The sequence below is a fragment of the Channa argus genome, chromosome 23, assembly GCF_033026475.1.
Source record: "Channa argus isolate prfri chromosome 23, Channa argus male v1.0, whole genome shotgun sequence".
NCBI classification, from domain to species: Eukaryota; Metazoa; Chordata; class Actinopteri; order Anabantiformes; family Channidae; genus Channa; species Channa argus.
The window spans coordinates 2,421,540-2,441,167 of record NC_090219.1 but is presented as its reverse complement, the minus strand read 5'-3'; the positions used below and the strand labels follow the sequence as shown (position 1 = coordinate 2,441,167).

Here is a 19,628-nt window from a genome sequence, read left to right as displayed (position 1 = left end):
AATGGAGTCTACATTGTTTTAGTGTAATTGTTATTGTAATTGATTAAAACAGACAATTTTGACAGAAAAAGAAAATACATATAGTTTACAGTTTTCTCATTTATTTGCCAATTTGTCATTGTTAAAGATAGTTTTCTGATTTATTTGCCAATTTGTCATTGTTAAAGATATTAGTAAATAGTAGATGGTACCTTACCAAATGCACCAAAAGAGAAACCTGCAGGTAACATAAGTGTTTTGGGCAGTAATTCATAGTAAAATAGTCTACTTCATAGTGAAGCTTTAACAGTCGCAAAAAGAAAAGAAGAAAATAGTATAAAATACCGTACCAATTAAGGCAATAAAGAGTAAACACAAACACTAAAAACAGGCCATACACAGCAGTCAGCCCCAACATTAATACTGGTGGTCTTAATAATGTGAGGACAAGGGCCAAGGGTCAGTAATGCTGACAAGGGTCAGCATTGTCACTCTGAGCAGTCTACAGCTACACAGCCCCATACATAGTAAATATGATACACACTGTGGAGAAGTGGTTGAAGAAGATAAACTCAATACTTAATACTTACTTAAAAGTGTAAGTATTGGCCGGAGAAAAGTCTATATTACAAGTACCACTTGATTTATTCAAGTAAAAATTCAAATACATTACATACATTACATCACAATACATTATAAATACATTTCATTCAAATCACAAAAGTAAAAGTACTCCACCAAAAAAAACTATATATTTTAAACAATACTGTTTATGGTAATTATGGCAAAACATGTACATTCTAATATTATCTTTAACCACTACCGCTTGTCCTGTTCAAGGCATTGAGGGGGTGGAGCCTTTCTGAGCTGCTACTGGCCAAAAGGCAGGTTACACCCTAGACAGGTTGTCACAGTCTATCTCACTGCCTCACAGAGACATACACAGACAGAAAACCATTCAAGCTTACATTTGTACCTCTGGGCAATTTAGAGTCACCAATTTACCTAACACACATGTCTTTGAAACAAAATAACCAATGGAAATAGAAGTTTTTAACTTTTTTTCTTGACTTTTTGTCAAAGTGCAATGAAATGTACCAATTTTACATTTTTAGGATCTAATTGTTTACTTTGATGAAATGGCATAAAATGAAATAAAGCTATAAGTTTGTGCAAGACAACTGCAATGGTATTCATTGATTACATGTATCCTGAAAACCCAGAAAAGATGGTTTAATACATCCAGTTGTCCATGTTTCAGTATAACTACATTTGAAATCAGTTTTTTTTTTTTAAATCTATGTAATTTCTCTTTCCCTCACTTCAGTCCCATTTCCAGTTTTACGGGGTCTATGTTGGTTCTCGACGAGTGATACCATTTACACTGAAAAATCAATCATCAGCTTCAGTTGTGGTTGTGTTTGACTTGTCAGAATATGCAGAGTTCTCCCTCCAGCTTCCACAGACTTCAGCAAGTATGCATTTACACACACTATGCAGCATTTCACAACGCATCAGATTTGAGATGTGGTATTATGAGTGGGAACACCAAAATGTGGCACAAGATAATGAAGGATGTTTTCTTGCACCAAAGGAAATATGAAATCTTATTGTGCAGGATAAATTATTTGTAAAATAAGCATTTATGCAATTTGCTTTTGTTTTGCGATTCAGAGCCAGGTGCTAGTGTTGTGGAGGTGCCAGGCTACCAGACAGTGGACTGCTCCCTTGTCTTCTCACCGACACAGGTGAAGTTTTTGCCAAATATTATATGATACCATATAACTCTATTAATGTCTTTCAAAATAGTTATAATATGAATATCATACAAGCTTAATGCATACTTAACATTCCTAAATTACCAAAGTTAGAGAGCTGGCTTATTTTAAATGAAAATGTATTGGTAAGATGTTTCAAAACCAGTTGAATTTTTTATTAAAATTTCTAATCAGTCTTATTAGTTAGTTAGTGAAGTAGTAACTATACAGTCAAGCCAATGTCTTTCTGCAGGCAGCCACTTATGAGTTTGACCTCCCAGTGATGGTCAACGGAGTGAGATGGCCCAATGCTTTGCAGTCTCCTTTGCCCCATCTGTCCTCCTCATCCACTTTCTGCCGATCGTCAGCTGGTGGCAGTAAACACATATTCAAGCCACTTTTCCCATCTATCATGGCGACACAGCAGTCACAGCACATACAGGCCACAGGTGGGGTTATTTATAGGTATTTGGAGTTGTGTGTTTGTACTAACATAGTGTAAACAACTGAAAAACTGATAAGACATGTACAAACAAATGAAACCAAATTTATTGTTTGTGTATCTCTTGTTTTAATTTTTTAGTACTGGTTGCCCCGCTGGAATTGTCTCCCTCTAGCCTAGAGTTCTATGTGGAAACTTTGGCACCACAGCCTGAAGCTTATACTAAGGTATCATTGGTATCAGTGTATCTGCAGCTTTTCATTTTCTTGCTCAGCTTCATTGGTATTTTTACTCTGTTTTTTCCTTTAATCTTTTCCCTCTACATTTCTGCTGCAACTATGTTCTTTTTTCTTTTGTTACTACAGTTTTGTTTTAACCTTGGTTTTTTCTTAATAACCATGCATGGCTCCTTAATATTGTTTTATCTTGTGTTGGTATTATTCTTTCACATTTTCCCCTTTTTATCCAATTCTGCTTTACTCCCCAGATAGTGAAGCTTAAAGCAGTACATGAAGAAAGTATGTGTTGGCGTGGAGTTATCAGTCAGCGTTTGCACTGGTTGTTTGACTGCAGTGAAGCAACAGGTCCAACAGAGGACAGAAGAGAGAGCGAGCTTTGTACAGTGTCTCCATCATCTGGCAGTCTGGGACCTGGCCAGTCCATCTGCTTAGCAGTCAGCATTAGGCCTGAAGCTATCAAAAAAGGTAAGAAAAACATTATGACATTTTAACAGAATTATGTCACATTTTTAAAGTGGCCGTTAAAAGGTTTATGGACCCTTAGAATTTTTTCTATATTTCTGCATAAGTACAGAGTGAGTTAACCTCTAATACCCAAAGAAAAATTAATACCAAATAAGGTTTTTGTTTAACACAAAAATGTTTTTTTAATGAATACTGAATTTAATTTTTTTTTTGAACCACTGTATTTTAAACATATTTGTGAGATTTTTGTTTCAAAATAAGGTTTAGATTTCTTGAAACCCAGCTTTCCATCTTCACTTGTGAGGAGATTTGGACACCATACTGCCATTCTAAAATATCCATTCTAAAATATCTATATCTATTTATAACAGGACACATCATGGTCATACTGGTGTTTATAGGCTGACTTTTGGAGGTTTCCTCTTTTTATCACATGTGATCAGGTCATGCATAGATTGACGATGTGATATGTGTCAGTAGGCTTTACATGTACCTACTTAACTTTCTTTGTACATTTTATCTTCCAGTGAATTCCAAATTTAGAAGGCTGTCTCTGCCTCTTTACCTGGAAAATGAGCAAGGGAAGAGGGAACAGGAGCCCTATCAAGAGCTGTCTATAACTATTGTTATTCACTTTCCCAATATCACCATACATCCCCCTCAAATTCTTCTTACCCCAGTACCCCTGGAAAACAGTGCAGTGACCTCACTCACCCTAATGGCTGTAGGATATCCAAGGTTTGTTTACGAGCACACACACAAACACAACATTTGTCTGGGTGTGAGGACACTCATTGACATATTGCATTCCCTAGCCCAATCTCTCATATCCCAATCTCTCACATCTCTCATAGTTCAGCTAGTAGCTTTTCTAGGGCTTTTGATTGTAACACATGCTGATACATACTGTAGTGTTAAACATTATATCCCCTTAATATCTAGTTGAGTACTCTGTCTTTTTGTCTCAGGTGTTCTTTCTTTTCATAGTCTGTCTCTTACTATATTTGCAGTGGAACCACGGTATCAGCTAAAGTGGATGATGTACAACTGGAGAATGGGACAAAGATACAGCCTTTTTCTGTTGTCTTTCCTGAGGGTAACTCCATACTTGCCAAAAAGCAGGATCAGGTAAAGTGCTTGTACAAATTAACATTATTACTTGAAAGCAAGCAGAGCAGGGGTCCTTGAGGACCAGGATTGAGAACCAGTGCTCTAAATAGTCCCTTGTGTGGAAAAAGCCAACTACATCACGCACAGGAAAAGCTGCAGTCAATGAAAAGATACAGTTAGTGAATGTAATGCATTCTTTAACAGTTTTTTTATACATAGGGCAAATATATGTAATTAATCTTCTGAATTGATATTCTTTGATGATTCTGATTTATGATTTTCCTACTGTAGTAGTGAAGTAAAAAATGTCTGATATTATATTTTTGTCTGTAGTTAGTTTTTTATGCATTTGTTTGCACACACCTGTCACTAAATTAATGTTGTGCTCAGCTAACAAAATTGAATTTAAATAAGAAGTGTGACTAATATTTCTGGTTCGGCACATGAACACATGAATGTCTTTAAGATGTATGAAATTCTTCCATATTTTTATTATGTGTGCAAATCTAGAAACTTCAAATAGGCATCCACAACGAGGAAGCTGATGTAACCCCTCTGATCTGCTGTGTGTCCTTCTGCTCCTCTGTCCCTCTGTCTCTCTGTACAACCATCACCTTCACTGACAACCTCCACAACAAGTAATCTCCTGTTGTAATATCATTACCTAGCCCTTAGCTTCCTTAGTCTATTTAACTTACTATACTCCAAAATGTTAATTATGATCTTAGTTACGACATCTTTGATTTTGACCAAAATAAGCAGCTTGTCTTGGTCTTTAAGACAAAACTAAATCTTTCTCTCAACCAACTCTTCATTTGTTCTCTCAGTGTTAATCTTACAGTGGGGACAGGCTAATACGAAATGTTTTGACGTGTTCTTGAAGTGAGTGGTTGGTTGGTGTCAGTGTCAAAGCCTATAGAATTGAACTACTGTAATTTTCATGTACATAGTTTATTAGAATTATCCATTACAAAAATTCAGCAATAGTTTTAAGCTTATTGTATTTGTCAGCAGAAACCAGAAAACAGTGGGATCTACATACTTATAATGTAGGTTTATCAGAAAACATGTTCTGACATAATAAGTAATCATTTAGGGTCTTCTGTGAAACATTCGCCGTTTAAGTCTTGTAAACTGTGTACTTGAAACATACTTACCACACTAAATTAGTGCTTAAACATTAGAACATCTATTTAAATACATACATTTACAGTTGAATTAATGTACCAGCATGTTCTCTCTTTTTATCTCTGGTTCTGACCTCCAGGTTTAAAGTGAAACTTTATGCTACTGCTGACAACTGTCTGCTGACAGTCTGGCCCTACATGGCACTGAACCGCACGGAGCAACAGATTGTTCTTAAGACTGGTACTTTATAACATACAGTACACAAACAAATACCCTCTAGGCTGTATAAGGATTTACAGTAAATAGAGAAAATGGAAAGTCAGTGCCTGTATAATGTAAGTGTGTAAGCACTGTTTATTAATTGTTGTGTGAATCTCATTAAGGGAGAACAGCTGTGGAGGCAATCCTTCAACGCTATCAAACACCCAGCCCTGCACCTGTCCTGTTATCATCCTCTTCCTCATTCGATCATGACAGCTCAACAAACAAGAATTCAGCCTCAGGTTTGAAAATAAAGTGTACAACAACTGTGTGTGATGTGTTCATGTGCCGATATTGCTGGAGTGTATTTTTTTGCATGTGTGCATGTGTGTCATCCACTCTAGACTCATTTCAAGACAGTGACACTGTGACCTGTCAGACCAGCAGGAATGAAGTGGTCTATCCTAATAGAGACACCCCAGCTAATCTCGGTGTCCCAGCATTCCCTGCGCCCAACTCGAATGAAGGACTATATCACCAGAATGTGTTACTGGCTGCAGAAAGATGGTTTAGCCTCTTTGGCTGGCCGAGCGGTCCATACCCTATTTCTATACCGCACACTCTCCGAAGGTATACTCAAGATTTCTCAATAGTTTATTTCAGAAGCCCCATTTTAATTACAGTATAGTCATCCATTGCTCTTTCTCTTTAGAGTAGTGTCAAAAGTTCATACAGATCATTCCAGTGAACGGACGTATCGTGTTAGTCAAAATAAAGACTCCAGGTGAGTATGTATGTGGTGAATTGTCAGTACACAGTCTTTGAGCAGATAGATAAAAGGTATTTTGTAGTTGGGAGTCTTTTAGAGCCTCAGATAAAAAGTAGTACTATCACAAAGTAACAAAGGCAGACATTATGTCATCGTGTTTATTTAGCCATAAATCACAAGTAAAACCAAAAAACTAAGATTTAGAGGATGGGCCTGCATATTAAATATAGCTTTTTATAAAGATCTCAAAATATAGCAAAGGCTGTCATGTGCAAATAATATTTTTCAGATTTTGAAATGGCAGTTGACAGTGTAATCTAGTTTTTAGGAATTTCATGACTTATTATTTAGAAGGTTAAAATAGGTGAAAATATTAGGTGTTGTCATTAATCTGGTTCCATATGCAAAGCACCTAACTGTGTCATATAATTATATGTAGGTCTGTAGTGGACATGCTTCATCACCTCACAGGCAAACAGATTCCTGGTATTCCTTTCTGTCAAACATTTTCCGGTGAAACAGACCAGCGTACTAATCAGCTGCTACAACAACATGAAGCTATGCTTGCTTTTCTTAGGTAGGCTTTACACACAGAGGTACACTGCTACAGTGCTGCTAACCGTACTCTTTTCACTTGTGACTAAGTGCCACAACAACAAACAAAATGAGATGTTGATTAATCTGTAAATGTGTACCATCTGAACTTTGACATGTTGCTAATTGCAGATTTCCATATTGTAAATGTGTTAGGTCTGTTCAGATTAAATATCAGGTATTGGCACTTTCCCTTTTCTTTCATCTTTTGTTTTAATTATGTGTCCAGGGTACAGGGAGCTTGTTTATGCCACATCAGACCAGAATACTTGCTAGATGTGCAGGAGTTCAAACACTGGTGCTCTTTGCAGGTATAAATACTTTTGTATACACAACTGTGTGGCCGCTAGACTTCCTTCTTGTTAAAATCCATGTCTCTTAAATCAATATTTGTATCACTGAGAGACTGTAAATATTTTTTGTGTGTATTTTAACAATGAGAAACTCATCATGGTCTCAGTAATCGTCTCTCACATTTATTCACATACAGTATATTCATAATTTCTTTTATAAGATGTGTATTTGTGGTTCTCTCAGCCAAACAAGGGAGAACATAGTCTGAGCTACAGCAGTGCTGACTATGAGTCTCTGAGCAAGAGATCCTGGACTGATGTACTGCTCCAAATTTTTAAGGTTAGAAAATGTACCCAGAGTTTTCTTCTGTCCTCATCTGCTAACCATAGTTTGTATATTTATGAAACTCATTTGAAACTCAACTCATTTTCAAAGGCTCATCTCTTTGGCATGTACAGTAGTTTAGTATTATTTTTTAAGGCATTTATATCCTAACTGTATTTATACCACGATTAATAAAATGGAGCCTCATTTTAAACTAAACCTTTTTTTTATTACTTTACTTTTTTAAATACTAAAATCTTAATGTAAGCCTAACAACATTTTGTGCTTACAGATTCACAACTTGATAATGTGTGCTTGGGTAAACATCTATTAATACTAGTAGTGGTTATTTCTTTGCACATGCCTAGGTGTTGGTGTTGTGTCGTGTATCAGAGAGCTGTCAGAGCACAACTCTCAAGCAGGCAGAAGGAAGTCGAATCCTGCCTGTCAATTCACAGCCGCTGGCCAGTAATATTTACTCTGCCTATGAGCTCAAGTTGCTCTCGTGGCTCAATGTGCACTACGAGAACATGAGGGAAACCATCTGGGATACAGGTAGGCCACAACACGTGCACACACACAGCTGTAGATCTACTGGTCTTAAACCCACAATTAACCTGACTCAGTAATGCATTCTTCTTAGTAGAAAGTTGTGAAAACAACAACACTAGTTTGTAGTGTTTACAGACCTGTAATAAGAAAGGTCTATACAAAAGGAGTATTTTCACTATAATTATAGTAATCCCCTCACAGTGAGTTGATACTTGGTTTAGTTATTATTGTTGTTATAAAATAATATGAACATATAATATAATATGAATAATATGTTATATTTTTTATATATGCATGGAAATGATTTGCAGGTGTCACCCCATCAACACGCTGGATAGTAAATTTTGACCTGGACTTGACAGATGGTCTGGTGCTAGCTACTCTGGTTGCTGGCTACTGCCCTCATCTGGTCAGTATGTGTGTGTTCATGGGTTTGTAAATGTCCCTGTTCAGTGGGTGTGTGTTTGTCACTTAGGGGTGGTGGTTAATGCCTGTGAGTGGCACTGTGATTGATGTGATGAGGATGCAATTAGTCCTGAACAAGATTAGGGAGCCCTCTTATGATGCCTAGTATCATTGGTGTGTGTGTGTGTGTGTGTGTGTGTGTGTGTGTGTGTGTGTGTGTGTGTGTGTGTGTGTGTGTGTGTGTGTGTGTGTGTGTGTGAAGAGAATCGTGTGAATGTATTTTTGGTGGTGGAACTAGCCAGTTGATGTGTCTGTAAGCATTTGACTAAGAAATCTGGGCAAAATTCCAAACATGTAATTAAAAACCCAGACGTTGAGCAAGCCAAATATGATTAAAAGTCAGATTGACAGACACATTGTCATGTGTAATGAGCAGCTAAGGAGTGGAGTCTGAGATAGTTTAACTGAAAGATGTGGTGTTCCATTTGAACTTACAAACTTTTTAATTAGATCAACAGTCACTTTCGAAGGATGTACACCACAACTAGCAACCTGGAGCAGATCCTCCACAACAACATCATAGTGGTCCAGGCGTTAACTGCACTTTCTCTTAACATAGATGTACAGGTAAATACCAAATGGGAATGTTTCATAAAGCAATATTACTAGTTAAACCAGGATTACTTAAGTAAATCAGACTTACTTTCAGAAAAAGGACAGACCCAACTTATAGTACATAGGTGCAATTTCATATCTCAGATATACATACTAAACCAAGCAGAGTTAGCTTGCCATTTTCACACCGGTATCACCAAGTATGGTTTAAAACTTTTTCTAACGGAGGGTTTGTTCGATAAAAACAGCAGTGATTGTACTGGCATCGTTATTAACAAGGCTTCTTCTTGTTCAGTGATTAGCTAAGATAAACTGCTAATTGGAGTGTTCTCACTCACCAATGGGAAGACGCTGACAGATGCTGGTTAAACATCTCAATTTGTCTGAAAAGCCGCTGACAAGAGTCTGACTAGTGCCCAGTGGTGCAGGACACACCAAGAGGAGGTCCTATCCGATGGCCTGTTGCTGGCCGACAGCTGGCTTGGTGTGTCCCAGCCTTAACAAATGTCTCCAATATGCAGCTAACTTGTTTTCTTTGAGGACACAGCATTTAAAAGCTCCCATCAGAGTATGAGTCAAATTGGAAAACAGTGATTTGACAAAATTGAAAGGTTGCATAGGAATTCATAGGAATTAGTTAAATTTGCATTAAATGTTGCACTTGCATTCTTTTAGAAACAAGTATGAAATGTAATACTCTTCCTAACTCAAATTAAGTCATTGTTCTGAATCACACAGCTATGACTAGTGGCACAAAGGGCTTTTTACATACGCATTAGTATGCTGTCTTAAATTAACACCTAGCAGTAGACTTTCATGTTTAAAAAGTTCCTGTTAAAGGCTGTTTAAGTCAACATTTATCATTTACTCTAATATTAAAAGCCATGCAAATACAATTGAAGTAATGAAACTGACACCTTAAATTTCTTCACTTAAAAAAGGAAATAACCAATATTAATGTATTCAGTAAATCAGTGTCAGCATTCTTTCAAGATGCTTTACCTTGGGGCTTAGCTCCCTCTTCACCACAATAGTTCAGTACAACATTCACATTACTGCTGATGCTGCTCCAATTTGCCTGTCAACCTCATGCTTTAATTTAGCCTTCTTCATGAACAAGACCCAAAGAAATTTTCAGTCCTTCACCTGGGCCAGTGACTCATTCCTGAAGGGGGCAATCCACCTTTTTCCAGCAGAGAACCATGGCCTCAGACTTGGAGGATTAAGATTAAGGAAGAATTAAATTCTTAATTTAGTTTGTTAGGTTGATTCAAGACAGACTTTTGATATAAAACCCAGAGCTACATGTATGAAACATCAGTGAAGTATAGTAACTGCCTTTGCATGAAGACAAGCTAACAGGCATTGATGTGTCTGTGGAGATTCCCAGTCTAAGCTAATATCATTATCATACTATTATTATTATTATTATTATTATTAATAATAATAACATTAAGCAAGAAGCAATTCCTGTTGCACTTTTCCTGTTTTTGTATGTGTTCAGCCCACGGACTTGTCCGATCCTAATCCAGTGCAAATGTTAATGCTGTGTGTTCACTTGAATGAGAGGCTACCTCAGTACCTACCACATCACACCATCACTCTATCAGGAGGTCTGCACAGCACATTTAGCAAGCAGGTAAGACATACACACACTCACACAGACAGAAATGACATTGGTCCTACGAGATAACCAAATAAATGTTTAACTGCCAGGCTTCAGATTTATGTGCACTGTCAAGAATGGAAATGACTTGAATCACAACCTCCTGTTTAGATAATGACACACAGACATTGGAGTCACACACACTGACTAACATTAACAGGTTTACATCCTCCAGGCCATTTTTCTCTAACCAAGTTTTATTTGGCTTTTTATGTTTTAAATATATGTTTCTGTATTTGTGTGGGAACTCCAGGTGCGTCTAAAAAACCCATCCTCTAAGCCTGTCACATACCAGGCCTCCATTTTAGGACAGAATGCCCATCTGTTTTCCCTCCGTGATGGATGTACTGTCACCCTTCCTCCAAAGTACGTTTCTTAGTTGGAAAATAAAAATCACTGTACACTGTACAAAACATTCATAAGACTAACTTATAATTAGTATTTTCATAGGGTGTTAGTAACTGGTTAAAAGCCAGAAGTTTTTTTCATGCACACTTGTTATGCACAGAACCAGATTCATACTCAATTACCTTGAAGTTGAGACTATTCAAAATGTGCATGTTTTATTTTTAATCGAAGAACTTAATTTTATGAAGTTAACTAATATAATACAAACTGTATGCTACAAAGTGCTCACTAGCATGTTTTTCCAGGTCAATGCATGAATAATTTAGAAAATTAGAGTCATTTGCAGTTTATTTGTAATTATGAAACACAGTTACATGACTTTGTAGTCCACATCAACAATATACTTTATTAGAACTGGTACTGTTAATAAGAAATTGCTGTCTTTGCATCTGTACTTCCAAAATAACTTGCAACGAACAGCAAAAACAGAAGACAGTACAATGAAATGATTAAGTTGTGGAGTCCTGACTCCACTTGAACAGGGACTGAATGAGCAGAGATCTTGTTTTTCCAAGGGCGAGCAGTGAACTGACCATTCAGTACAGCTGCTCCTTCCTTCAGCCCATGGAAGCAGTCCTTCTGCTCATCTCCAACTCTGTTTTTGGGCTGCGTGGCACCACTCTTGCCTTCAACCTAAGGACTCAAGTCAGTCACATTACACCCACCGTAAGTATAATTAAATAAACAGCAGAAATGACCCATAATGCTTCAGTTAAACATCTTGCAGCATTTACATAGTTCGCTTCAAGTCCCACATACTGATTTGTGGATATCTTGCTAACAAGCTGTCTGTTTCATTAAATCACTCCTCATTAGCATACTTCTATTGGACTCCTGCAGTGTTGTTAAATTCTTAGACCAGGGACATAAATTGTGGACTATTTTCTGTCCTTGGTAATTTGCAGATATGCGTGACTTGTCTCTATTTTTAACATTTGTCAAATAAACTATACTAAAAATGTAGTATAGCAGTGTTTCTGAAAGTTCACTGTTGCATAGTTACAGAGAGTTTCTAGTAATTTAAGGTGTAGACTAATGCACTACATAACAGACTCTGTCCTACTCTTTTTTCTTAGAACACTGTCAAGTGCAAGTCTCCATGCTACCAGCTTGAAGTTATTCAACTTCCAATACTGAATACTTTTAGTAAGGAAGCAATGTTCAGGTAGGTATTTTGTGTCCACTGAAATTGTGACTATTTAGATTTGCAGTTGTATTTCTTTATTAAAACTTTTCTGTGTGTGTGTGTGTGTTTAGGGTGGTGCTGGTGGAGTCTACCTTCAATCCACTGGGGCCTGAAAAGAAAAATACCAATCTTGTTCATCAGGCCTCTGCCAGCACCAAGTAACATATGCACTGTTTATTAGATTTAGCACAGGAATAGCTACATAAACACACACATAAAATTAAAAGTAAATTTGCCCACATAAGTGTATATGTTGTTACTAGTACTTGAATTAAATGATAGGGATATTGTAAGTCCCTATTACATTACTTTGTCTGTACTGTGAATATCTATAGAAACTCAAAGAAGCTCATTTGGCAGCCACAGTTTGAGAAGTTGAAATAAAGTAAAATGTTGTTATTATTAGCTATAGCTGCGGGGCTTGACATTAAGTTTTTCCGATCTCTTGTATTTATGGGACACATTTTATTCATGGGATTATCATTTACTTTCTCCTCTGCCCTCCTTCAGTTTAGAGAAAATGACTTCAGACAAGAGCTGTGGGGAGGAGATGGGAGCTAAGCTATCAGGTCTCAGTAAATACTAACACACACCTGCACATATGCTTAGTACTTTGTAATGCTTAAACTGATGTGGTCTGCATACGTGTGTGTTTCCAGATGGAGATGGCAATGAGTTCCTGAGTGAAGTAAGGAATATTTATCTGAAATCAGGCCAAGCAGAAACTCTGAAAATCCACTACTTGCCCTTCTGCCCTGGTACCAAGTACTGCTCTTTGCTGCTAGTTTGCCCACAGGTCAGTGTGTGTGTGTGTGTTTGCATGCATCTCTACTGTATGTCTGCAATAGATTGCTTTAAAAATAATAATTATTATTTGTTATGAAATTATAAATTTTATTTAATTTTTAAAATGCACATATGAACACCAGAAAAGTGTTGGAAAAGTAGAAACATTTTCAACTGTAGAGAAAAATGATTTCTATTGATATCAGTGAATACAATGCTGTCTTGGTAATGCCATTAAACAATGTGTGTGGAAGCATTTTGCATTGCTATATACATCTGGAGGAGCAGTAATTAGTTGTCAGTTGAACTGGGGATCCTGTCAAAACTCAGAGCAACCCCCTAAACTGAGGGGAGTGCTTAACAGGAGGGACATCAAGTTTTATTCTGTACATTAATAATGATCCAGAAATAATACAGAGAGCACAAACAGACACAATTTGTATAGCTGTCCAAAATTCACTCATATGTATCCTTATTTTACTAACTTATTTTTCAATAACTTGATTTGTATGAACTTGTAGTAGTGTCTTACAGTATTTCAAAGAAGAGTTGGTGTCGTGCACTGCTCATTTTCTGTGTTTTTGGATGTAGTGTTTAAGACAGCAGAAGGAATAGGAATTTATATGCAAGTTTTATATTAGTTCTTGGGAAATGGTATTATGAGTGTCAGTAAGAACTCTGTGTTTCTGGAATTTAAAAACAGAAATGATCTATGAAATATCCTTTGTTGCTTTAGCAGGATGCTTGGGGTCATTGTCTTGTTATTACATAAACCACTGGCCAATAGAAAAGAAGCAGGAATGAGATGTTTATACAATTCAACAATAATTTTTGCTATTTTCATTAGCAATTAAGCAGAGGCAGCTGTAGCTCCGTTGGTAAGGCAGTCGTCCCTGGACCACAAGATCAGTGGCTCAATTGTCAATCCCGGCTATATATCAAAGTGTCTCTGGGCAAGACACTGGACCCCTAACAGCCTATTCCCCTCCCCAGCTGTGCAGTGCTGGTCTAAGCCCAGCAGAAATTGGGGAGGTTGCGTCAGGAAGGGCATCCAGCATAAAAACTGTGCCAAATTAACATGCAGACAATGATCCACTGTGGCGACCCTGAACTCACAGGATAAGCTGAAAGGACAAAAAAAATTATAAAAATAAAAAAATAGCAATTAAGCACGTATATAAAATAAATCATAACACAATTGTTTGTTTTATTTAATAGTATTCGGTCTCCACACATAATTATGCATTGTAGAAAGTAAACCTCATTAACATTTTTGTTTCCTTCTAGGTAGGTGACATGGTCTATATAGTCAAGGCCACAGCAGAATTGCCTCTTCCTTCTCCCCTTGCTACCAGGCCCAGTTCTAACATCGTATCCATCACCAGCAACTCTGGTAGGTAACATGTCACACAAATGTTGAACCATAGAAAGTAGAGAGAAACAGAAAAGAAAATGTGAATGTATAAAGATTAAGCTATAACTTGAATGGGGACAATTTTTTTACAGTGCTGTCAGGCCCCAATCTCTGTTTCGAACCTTTATCACCTGAAGGCACTGTAAAAAACTGTAGCTTGTCATGTTTTTTGGATTTGTTCATTAGTCAGGATTTACAGCAAAATTGAGGGGCAGAAAAAAAAAAGCTGTGCATTGCCCGCGTGGCAGGCGAGAATTCTACCACTGAACCACCAATGCTTTGATAACTATTTTTGATTTTTAACGATGAAGTTCGAATAATAGGAGTCAGAATTGTCTGCCAGTCTATAGTCAATCGTTACACAGATAAAATAACTTAAAAACAAAGTCATTGAAGTCAGACCACATTCTCTGTCCTGAGTTGGATCTTTATCATCTGAAGATGCCTGAAAAAGTGCTGATTGTGATTTTTTTTTCATTTGTGTTTTAGTCAGGCAGTGTTTTAGAGTCACCTGGGAATTATATAATAGAGACACTCTTCTTTTTGCCACTAACAGACCCCCCTGTATGTGTATCAGGACTAAGCCTGTGCTGTATAGTAGGGCAAGTGCACGAAAAGGTAGTGCAAGTGCCGCGGATCAACATGGCCTGGGAGCAAGCGCTGGCCATCTGGGGTCAACTCGGCATGAGTTCCAATGAACACAGGAGGCGGATTTTGACACACACTTTACATAGCAGCACCGTGAGGACAACGACAGCCCTACATAAGCTCTTTAAAAAACAGGTACACAGAAACATAGGAAGCTGCGTATTGTTGCTTCTAGGGGGAATTTATATTGCTATATAACTATCAATTTTTGACCTCCTGTCCCTCTCTTTCCCTTTTGTTCTGTCAGGCCCACCCGATGAGAAGTGCTGAACAAAGTAAAGTGGTAAAATACAGTGTGGAGGTTTCTTTGCCACAGTACTTCACTTTACCTACTGCTGTTGAAATCCCCATAGACGAAGACACCCATATACCGTGGGAGAATCCTGAAGGTATGCACACATAGTATACATAAATAGTGGATATGACATAATGACATGTTACTGTTACTGACCAAATCATTTAGGATGAACGTGGAACCAAAGACAACTAACATTTGTTTCTGTAGACAAATGTACAGTAGCACCTAAGTCATTAGAAAAAATCATGTATTTATGTTTGCAGTTGCACAAGAATGTTTTAGCGACCTGGCATATGAACAAGTACAGTAATTTATTAGTAATAATCTGTGGGATGGCTTAATAAAGTAAGCCTAAAAAGAACATATTTAGTTGCCTTGAAATGTTATTTTTAGGAAAAATTTGCTATTCTCATGGCTCTTGAATACTGTACTGCATATATCTTGTACTACAGTATCTTGTTGGTATGCAAATACAGTACTACTGGTACAGTACATTACAGTAGGGACTATGATATGTGGATGCACTTCGTGTTGCAACTAGTGTTGAGTGTAAGCTGAGAGAGTTTTGGAAATAACTTGTAGGAGTTTGGTTTAGAGAACAAGATGAATGTGGACAAAGTGATTGGGATTCTTCTAGGGACCAATCAGTAGTCTCCAGTGTTTTCACATCTTTCAAGTATGACCTTAGCTGACTTGGATCCCTGATGTAGGTAATACCAAGAAAGCCCTAGGCAGCAGGCACCATCCACAACTTTTGCCCTATGGAAAAGTGGAAAAGAACAACTGAGTCAATCAACGTTCGTTTAACCCCTTGACTTATTTAGCTGTGTGAATAGCAACACTCTTTTCTATTGTTTGTCCACCCTATCTCTTTTTTTAAAAGATTGTGGCTGTGTGGACATCCCACTACGGTTCCAGGCAGACTCTGTAGGACAGTTTATATGCCAGGTGGTTCTAAGGTCTTGGTGTGACATCAGAGTGTATATGCTTGAGGCACTGGTTACTTCACAGGTAGGTATCAGAGCTTGGTTAGACTGGTACACCCTCACCTTTCACCCTATTGCACAACCAACAGTAAAAGTTATATTAGGTAAACGCTGAATGGCTTGTTGGTTTATGTTCCTTTGTATCTACAGGGAGGATCATTTCATTTGAACTTCACTACACCTGCTCATCGTTCAGTCACCCAAGACATACCGCTAGTAAGGGGCATGGGAAGATTGTGTGTATTAATCAGTGTGTGTGCTGTTGTAAGACTAAACTAAACGTGTAGGATTAATTATGGTTTTAGTTATTATTGAGAGTTCAGATAAGATCATCAAGTCCATGTGTCTACCACAGCATAACGAGACTGATCAAGACTGGGACATGCAAGCTGAGGTGTGTGGTGAAGGATTTTGTGGCCCAGATGTTTTGAATGTAGCATCTGGGACAAGAGCTTGCTACCCTCTCACCTTTCATCCTTCTGCACAATGCAGTGTGATGGTAATATTTTCTTATTGTGCTTGCTTTGTGGCTTTCCTGCTTGTGTTTTTTTTTTTGTTTGTCTTCCTATGTCACATAATTGCTATTTAACTTTTTAGCTTGAGCTATACATTCTCATAGATAATCAGATCTTTACAGTATTGTGGCCCCTAGTTGGGATGTGTTCACAAAAATTAAACATCAGCAACAATTTGGAGAAAGCCCACTATGAAAATCCCCTACCACCAAGGTTCACCCACCAGCCCCTCATATATTGCCTTTCATTTAATTATTCATTTCACTTCCACATCCTCCCAGGTAACTTTCACATCAAATTCGACCATTTATCTCACTACCTGAATCAGCAAAACATGGTATAACCAGTTTGGCTGTTAAGATGTGATCTGAAAATGAAGCTTCCTTAGCTGCCAACATTGTCTTCCACACTTTTCCAGACAGTTTCTGAGAAGCACAGCATTTAAGAAACAGTCTTTTTACGATACTCCTTGATGTAAATTTGTCATCTTTCAGCAAATATTGCCATTTTGTTCTCCAAATTGGCCATTAGCTCAAAATAATTTCCATTTTTTTTTTGTTGTTACAGTAAAATATAGATGGCCCCTTACTTGATGCACGAAAATGTTAAAATCCCATCTTTAAGGATTTAATTTGTAAATGTTTATTAGCAATATTATACTGACAAACATTTCCTTGAAGAGAAATCTGATCTTATTGTCAGGGTGTTAGCTGCAGGTTGTGAACACTAATTATATTCATTTATAGTCAAAACTCCTCTCAAATCAGGGATTTTTAAGTTTTAGTCATAAATTTAATACTTTTCAAAAGTGAATAAATAAATTCAGTCAACTGAATGTAATAGGAACTGAAAGGACTCGGGTTAAAAAAGGTTAATTACATATATGTAAAACGGCCCTCACAACTTGCAGTAGATAATTAGTAGTACGCATTAACATACAGTATGAAGAATGGTACAGTTAAAAGTATACTTACTCTTTAAAATCGTAAAAGCTACAAAAAAAAGAAAAGCAATGTATGCATTGGCCGGGAATCGAACCCGGGCCTCCCGCGTGGCAGGCGAGAATTCTACCACTGAACCACCAATGCACTGTTGTGTAGTTCCTTGTAGAAAGCAGGAATAGTTTATATTCTCTGTGGAGTCAACATAATTGCCACAAATACTAAATATTGATAAGAAATAACACAAAAGGGAACTATTTGTATAAATAGTACATTGTTGGCATCAAATATGTCCTATAATGTAATGTATTTATGAAAAAGTATACTGTAGTTACTGCATTGTCCTCAGTATGTAATCCGCATTGTCTGAGAATGCTTAACTGCAACTGAATGTCTGCCTTTCAAACTTTCTGTTGTTTGAACACTTAAAGCACTAAAAAGCAACATGTGTTTGACTGTCTTGACTTCATCCCAACTCCCACAGGGCAAGCTGTCCTTACGCAATAGCTGCGATGGTACTGAACACGTTTTTACCCTCAGAGGAGTAGGAGAGCACCCCCTTCCTGTGGACCATGTGGTATTACACTGCCCTGTTGGGAAAACTGCAAACGTTCAGCTGGATGTCCCCAACTACAGCCAGAAAAAACTCACTCTCAAGGTACCAGCACACATGTAAAAATTTGTGTGTGACTAACAGCCACAGATACTGTTGCTTGCTTCACAATCACACCTCCACACACAACATACATCCTTTAAAAGAACCCACTTTGTGTTTGGAAATAAATCAGTGATTTCAATAAAATTTTAGATATCATCGAATCTTTGTAGTGGTAATTATGAGAAACATAAATCTATGTATTAATGTAAATCAGATTTATTGTTTTACTTCAAATAACTGAATAAATGAGTAGCACACCCTTTTTCATGTCTCTCTTGCTCTTTTTGTTTTTTGTTTGTTTGTTTGTTTGTTTTTGGTCCTGTGCATTTGTATGAATACACATAGGTAGTGACTGATCTTTCTATTGTGAGTGGCAGCCCCTTCTTAGAGATTAAACCTGGTCAAACTTCTCCATATATACTGGCTGTGACACCATGGCAACGGGGAAATCAGAGAGGTGATTTTCTTTAGGTGTTTTGTTAACATATAACATGTAGATTAATGTTGTTTAAATGGCTGCTTATTTAAAATTTTACAGTGTACAAAAGTACAATCGTTTGTTTGCATATCTTGCATATCTCTTATTTTTATATTTGTGTATACATCTGCATTGTGCTTGCATATGCATAAAAAAAGAAGTTTTTTTTAATAAAGCTGTTCTTTTAGGCAGTGTGTCATTTGTTGCATTGGATGACATTGAAGAGGCAGACAAAGGTAAGCTCATTGTGAACTGTACTGCTTGTGAACCATGGAGATCATTTGTATGGTTTTTCCTCAGTTGTAATCATAGCTTTAAGTATGTGTTGGCATTTTTAACTTGTTTATGCATATTTGTGTGTGTCATCCAGGATGTGTACTTGGACGCTACAAGGTGTTTTTCTCTCTAGAGGTTATCTGTGAGCCAGGACCTCCCGTCAAGGTCATAGATGTACAATGTGTTGCTCAAGTAAGTTCAGCCTGTTGCTGGTTGTTTTCAGGGGCACAACATTAAGCATTGTCCCATTTTTTGGTATGAAGTTGAGTTATAATTGTCATAAACAAGACCAGCCACATTTTTTCTCATTGTCACAGAATGCCATAAATTTCCTAGGAAAAAATGGAACAAAAAAGCTATTTGTGCTGCTGATTTGCTGATATTGGTTGAAGATGGTGTTCTTTTTGTCTGATATACTGTAGTCAACAGTAACACGTTAAAACAACAATTGTTTTTTTTTGTTTGTTTGTTTTTTAATTTCATATTGGTCTTTT

At 37.2% G+C, this 19,628-nt stretch overlaps 1 protein-coding gene and 1 non-coding gene across 4 annotated transcripts in view; one reads left to right on the top strand and one right to left on the bottom strand.

Moving 5' to 3' along the window:
* LOC137108559 (cilia and flagella-associated protein 47-like) overlaps nucleotides 1–19,628 on the top strand; it is a 56,493-nt gene that overhangs the window by 9,745 nt on the left and 27,120 nt on the right. Inside the window, exons 21-55 of one of the 3 annotated variants that reach the window (XM_067493301.1) lie at nucleotides 1,307–1,454; nucleotides 1,654–1,727; nucleotides 1,990–2,185; nucleotides 2,320–2,405; nucleotides 2,666–2,882; nucleotides 3,410–3,620; nucleotides 3,893–4,010; nucleotides 4,503–4,630; nucleotides 5,260–5,360; nucleotides 5,504–5,623; nucleotides 5,726–5,951; nucleotides 6,034–6,105; nucleotides 6,530–6,667; nucleotides 6,914–6,995; nucleotides 7,222–7,317; nucleotides 7,671–7,857; nucleotides 8,166–8,263; nucleotides 8,770–8,886; nucleotides 10,379–10,513; nucleotides 10,794–10,906; nucleotides 11,464–11,614; nucleotides 12,025–12,113; nucleotides 12,206–12,292; nucleotides 12,645–12,703; nucleotides 12,794–12,930; nucleotides 14,208–14,313; nucleotides 14,891–15,117; nucleotides 15,230–15,371; nucleotides 16,164–16,291; nucleotides 16,417–16,482; nucleotides 16,622–16,765; nucleotides 18,207–18,380; nucleotides 18,726–18,837; nucleotides 19,047–19,094; nucleotides 19,229–19,326. In XM_067493301.1, the coding sequence (XP_067349402.1) occupies nucleotides 1,307–1,454; nucleotides 1,654–1,727; nucleotides 1,990–2,185; nucleotides 2,320–2,405; nucleotides 2,666–2,882; nucleotides 3,410–3,620; nucleotides 3,893–4,010; nucleotides 4,503–4,630; nucleotides 5,260–5,360; nucleotides 5,504–5,623; nucleotides 5,726–5,951; nucleotides 6,034–6,105; nucleotides 6,530–6,667; nucleotides 6,914–6,995; nucleotides 7,222–7,317; nucleotides 7,671–7,857; nucleotides 8,166–8,263; nucleotides 8,770–8,886; nucleotides 10,379–10,513; nucleotides 10,794–10,906; nucleotides 11,464–11,614; nucleotides 12,025–12,113; nucleotides 12,206–12,292; nucleotides 12,645–12,703; nucleotides 12,794–12,930; nucleotides 14,208–14,313; nucleotides 14,891–15,117; nucleotides 15,230–15,371; nucleotides 16,164–16,291; nucleotides 16,417–16,482; nucleotides 16,622–16,765; nucleotides 18,207–18,380; nucleotides 18,726–18,837; nucleotides 19,047–19,094; nucleotides 19,229–19,326 (4,431 nt within the window). The remainder of the gene's footprint in view (nucleotides 1–1,306; nucleotides 1,455–1,653; nucleotides 1,728–1,989; nucleotides 2,186–2,319; nucleotides 2,406–2,665; nucleotides 2,883–3,409; nucleotides 3,621–3,892; nucleotides 4,011–4,502; nucleotides 4,631–5,259; nucleotides 5,361–5,503; nucleotides 5,624–5,725; nucleotides 5,952–6,033; nucleotides 6,106–6,529; nucleotides 6,668–6,913; nucleotides 6,996–7,221; nucleotides 7,318–7,670; nucleotides 7,858–8,165; nucleotides 8,264–8,769; nucleotides 8,887–10,378; nucleotides 10,514–10,793; nucleotides 10,907–11,463; nucleotides 11,615–12,024; nucleotides 12,114–12,205; nucleotides 12,293–12,644; nucleotides 12,704–12,793; nucleotides 12,931–14,207; nucleotides 14,314–14,890; nucleotides 15,118–15,229; nucleotides 15,372–16,163; nucleotides 16,292–16,416; nucleotides 16,483–16,621; nucleotides 16,766–18,206; nucleotides 18,381–18,725; nucleotides 18,838–19,046; nucleotides 19,095–19,228; nucleotides 19,327–19,628) is intronic. The other 2 variants (XM_067493303.1, XM_067493302.1) reach the window with 2 other exon arrangements.
* trnag-gcc (transfer RNA glycine (anticodon GCC)) lies at nucleotides 17,799–17,869 on the bottom strand. The gene has a single exon. It is a non-coding gene; the product is annotated as a tRNA-Gly (tRNA).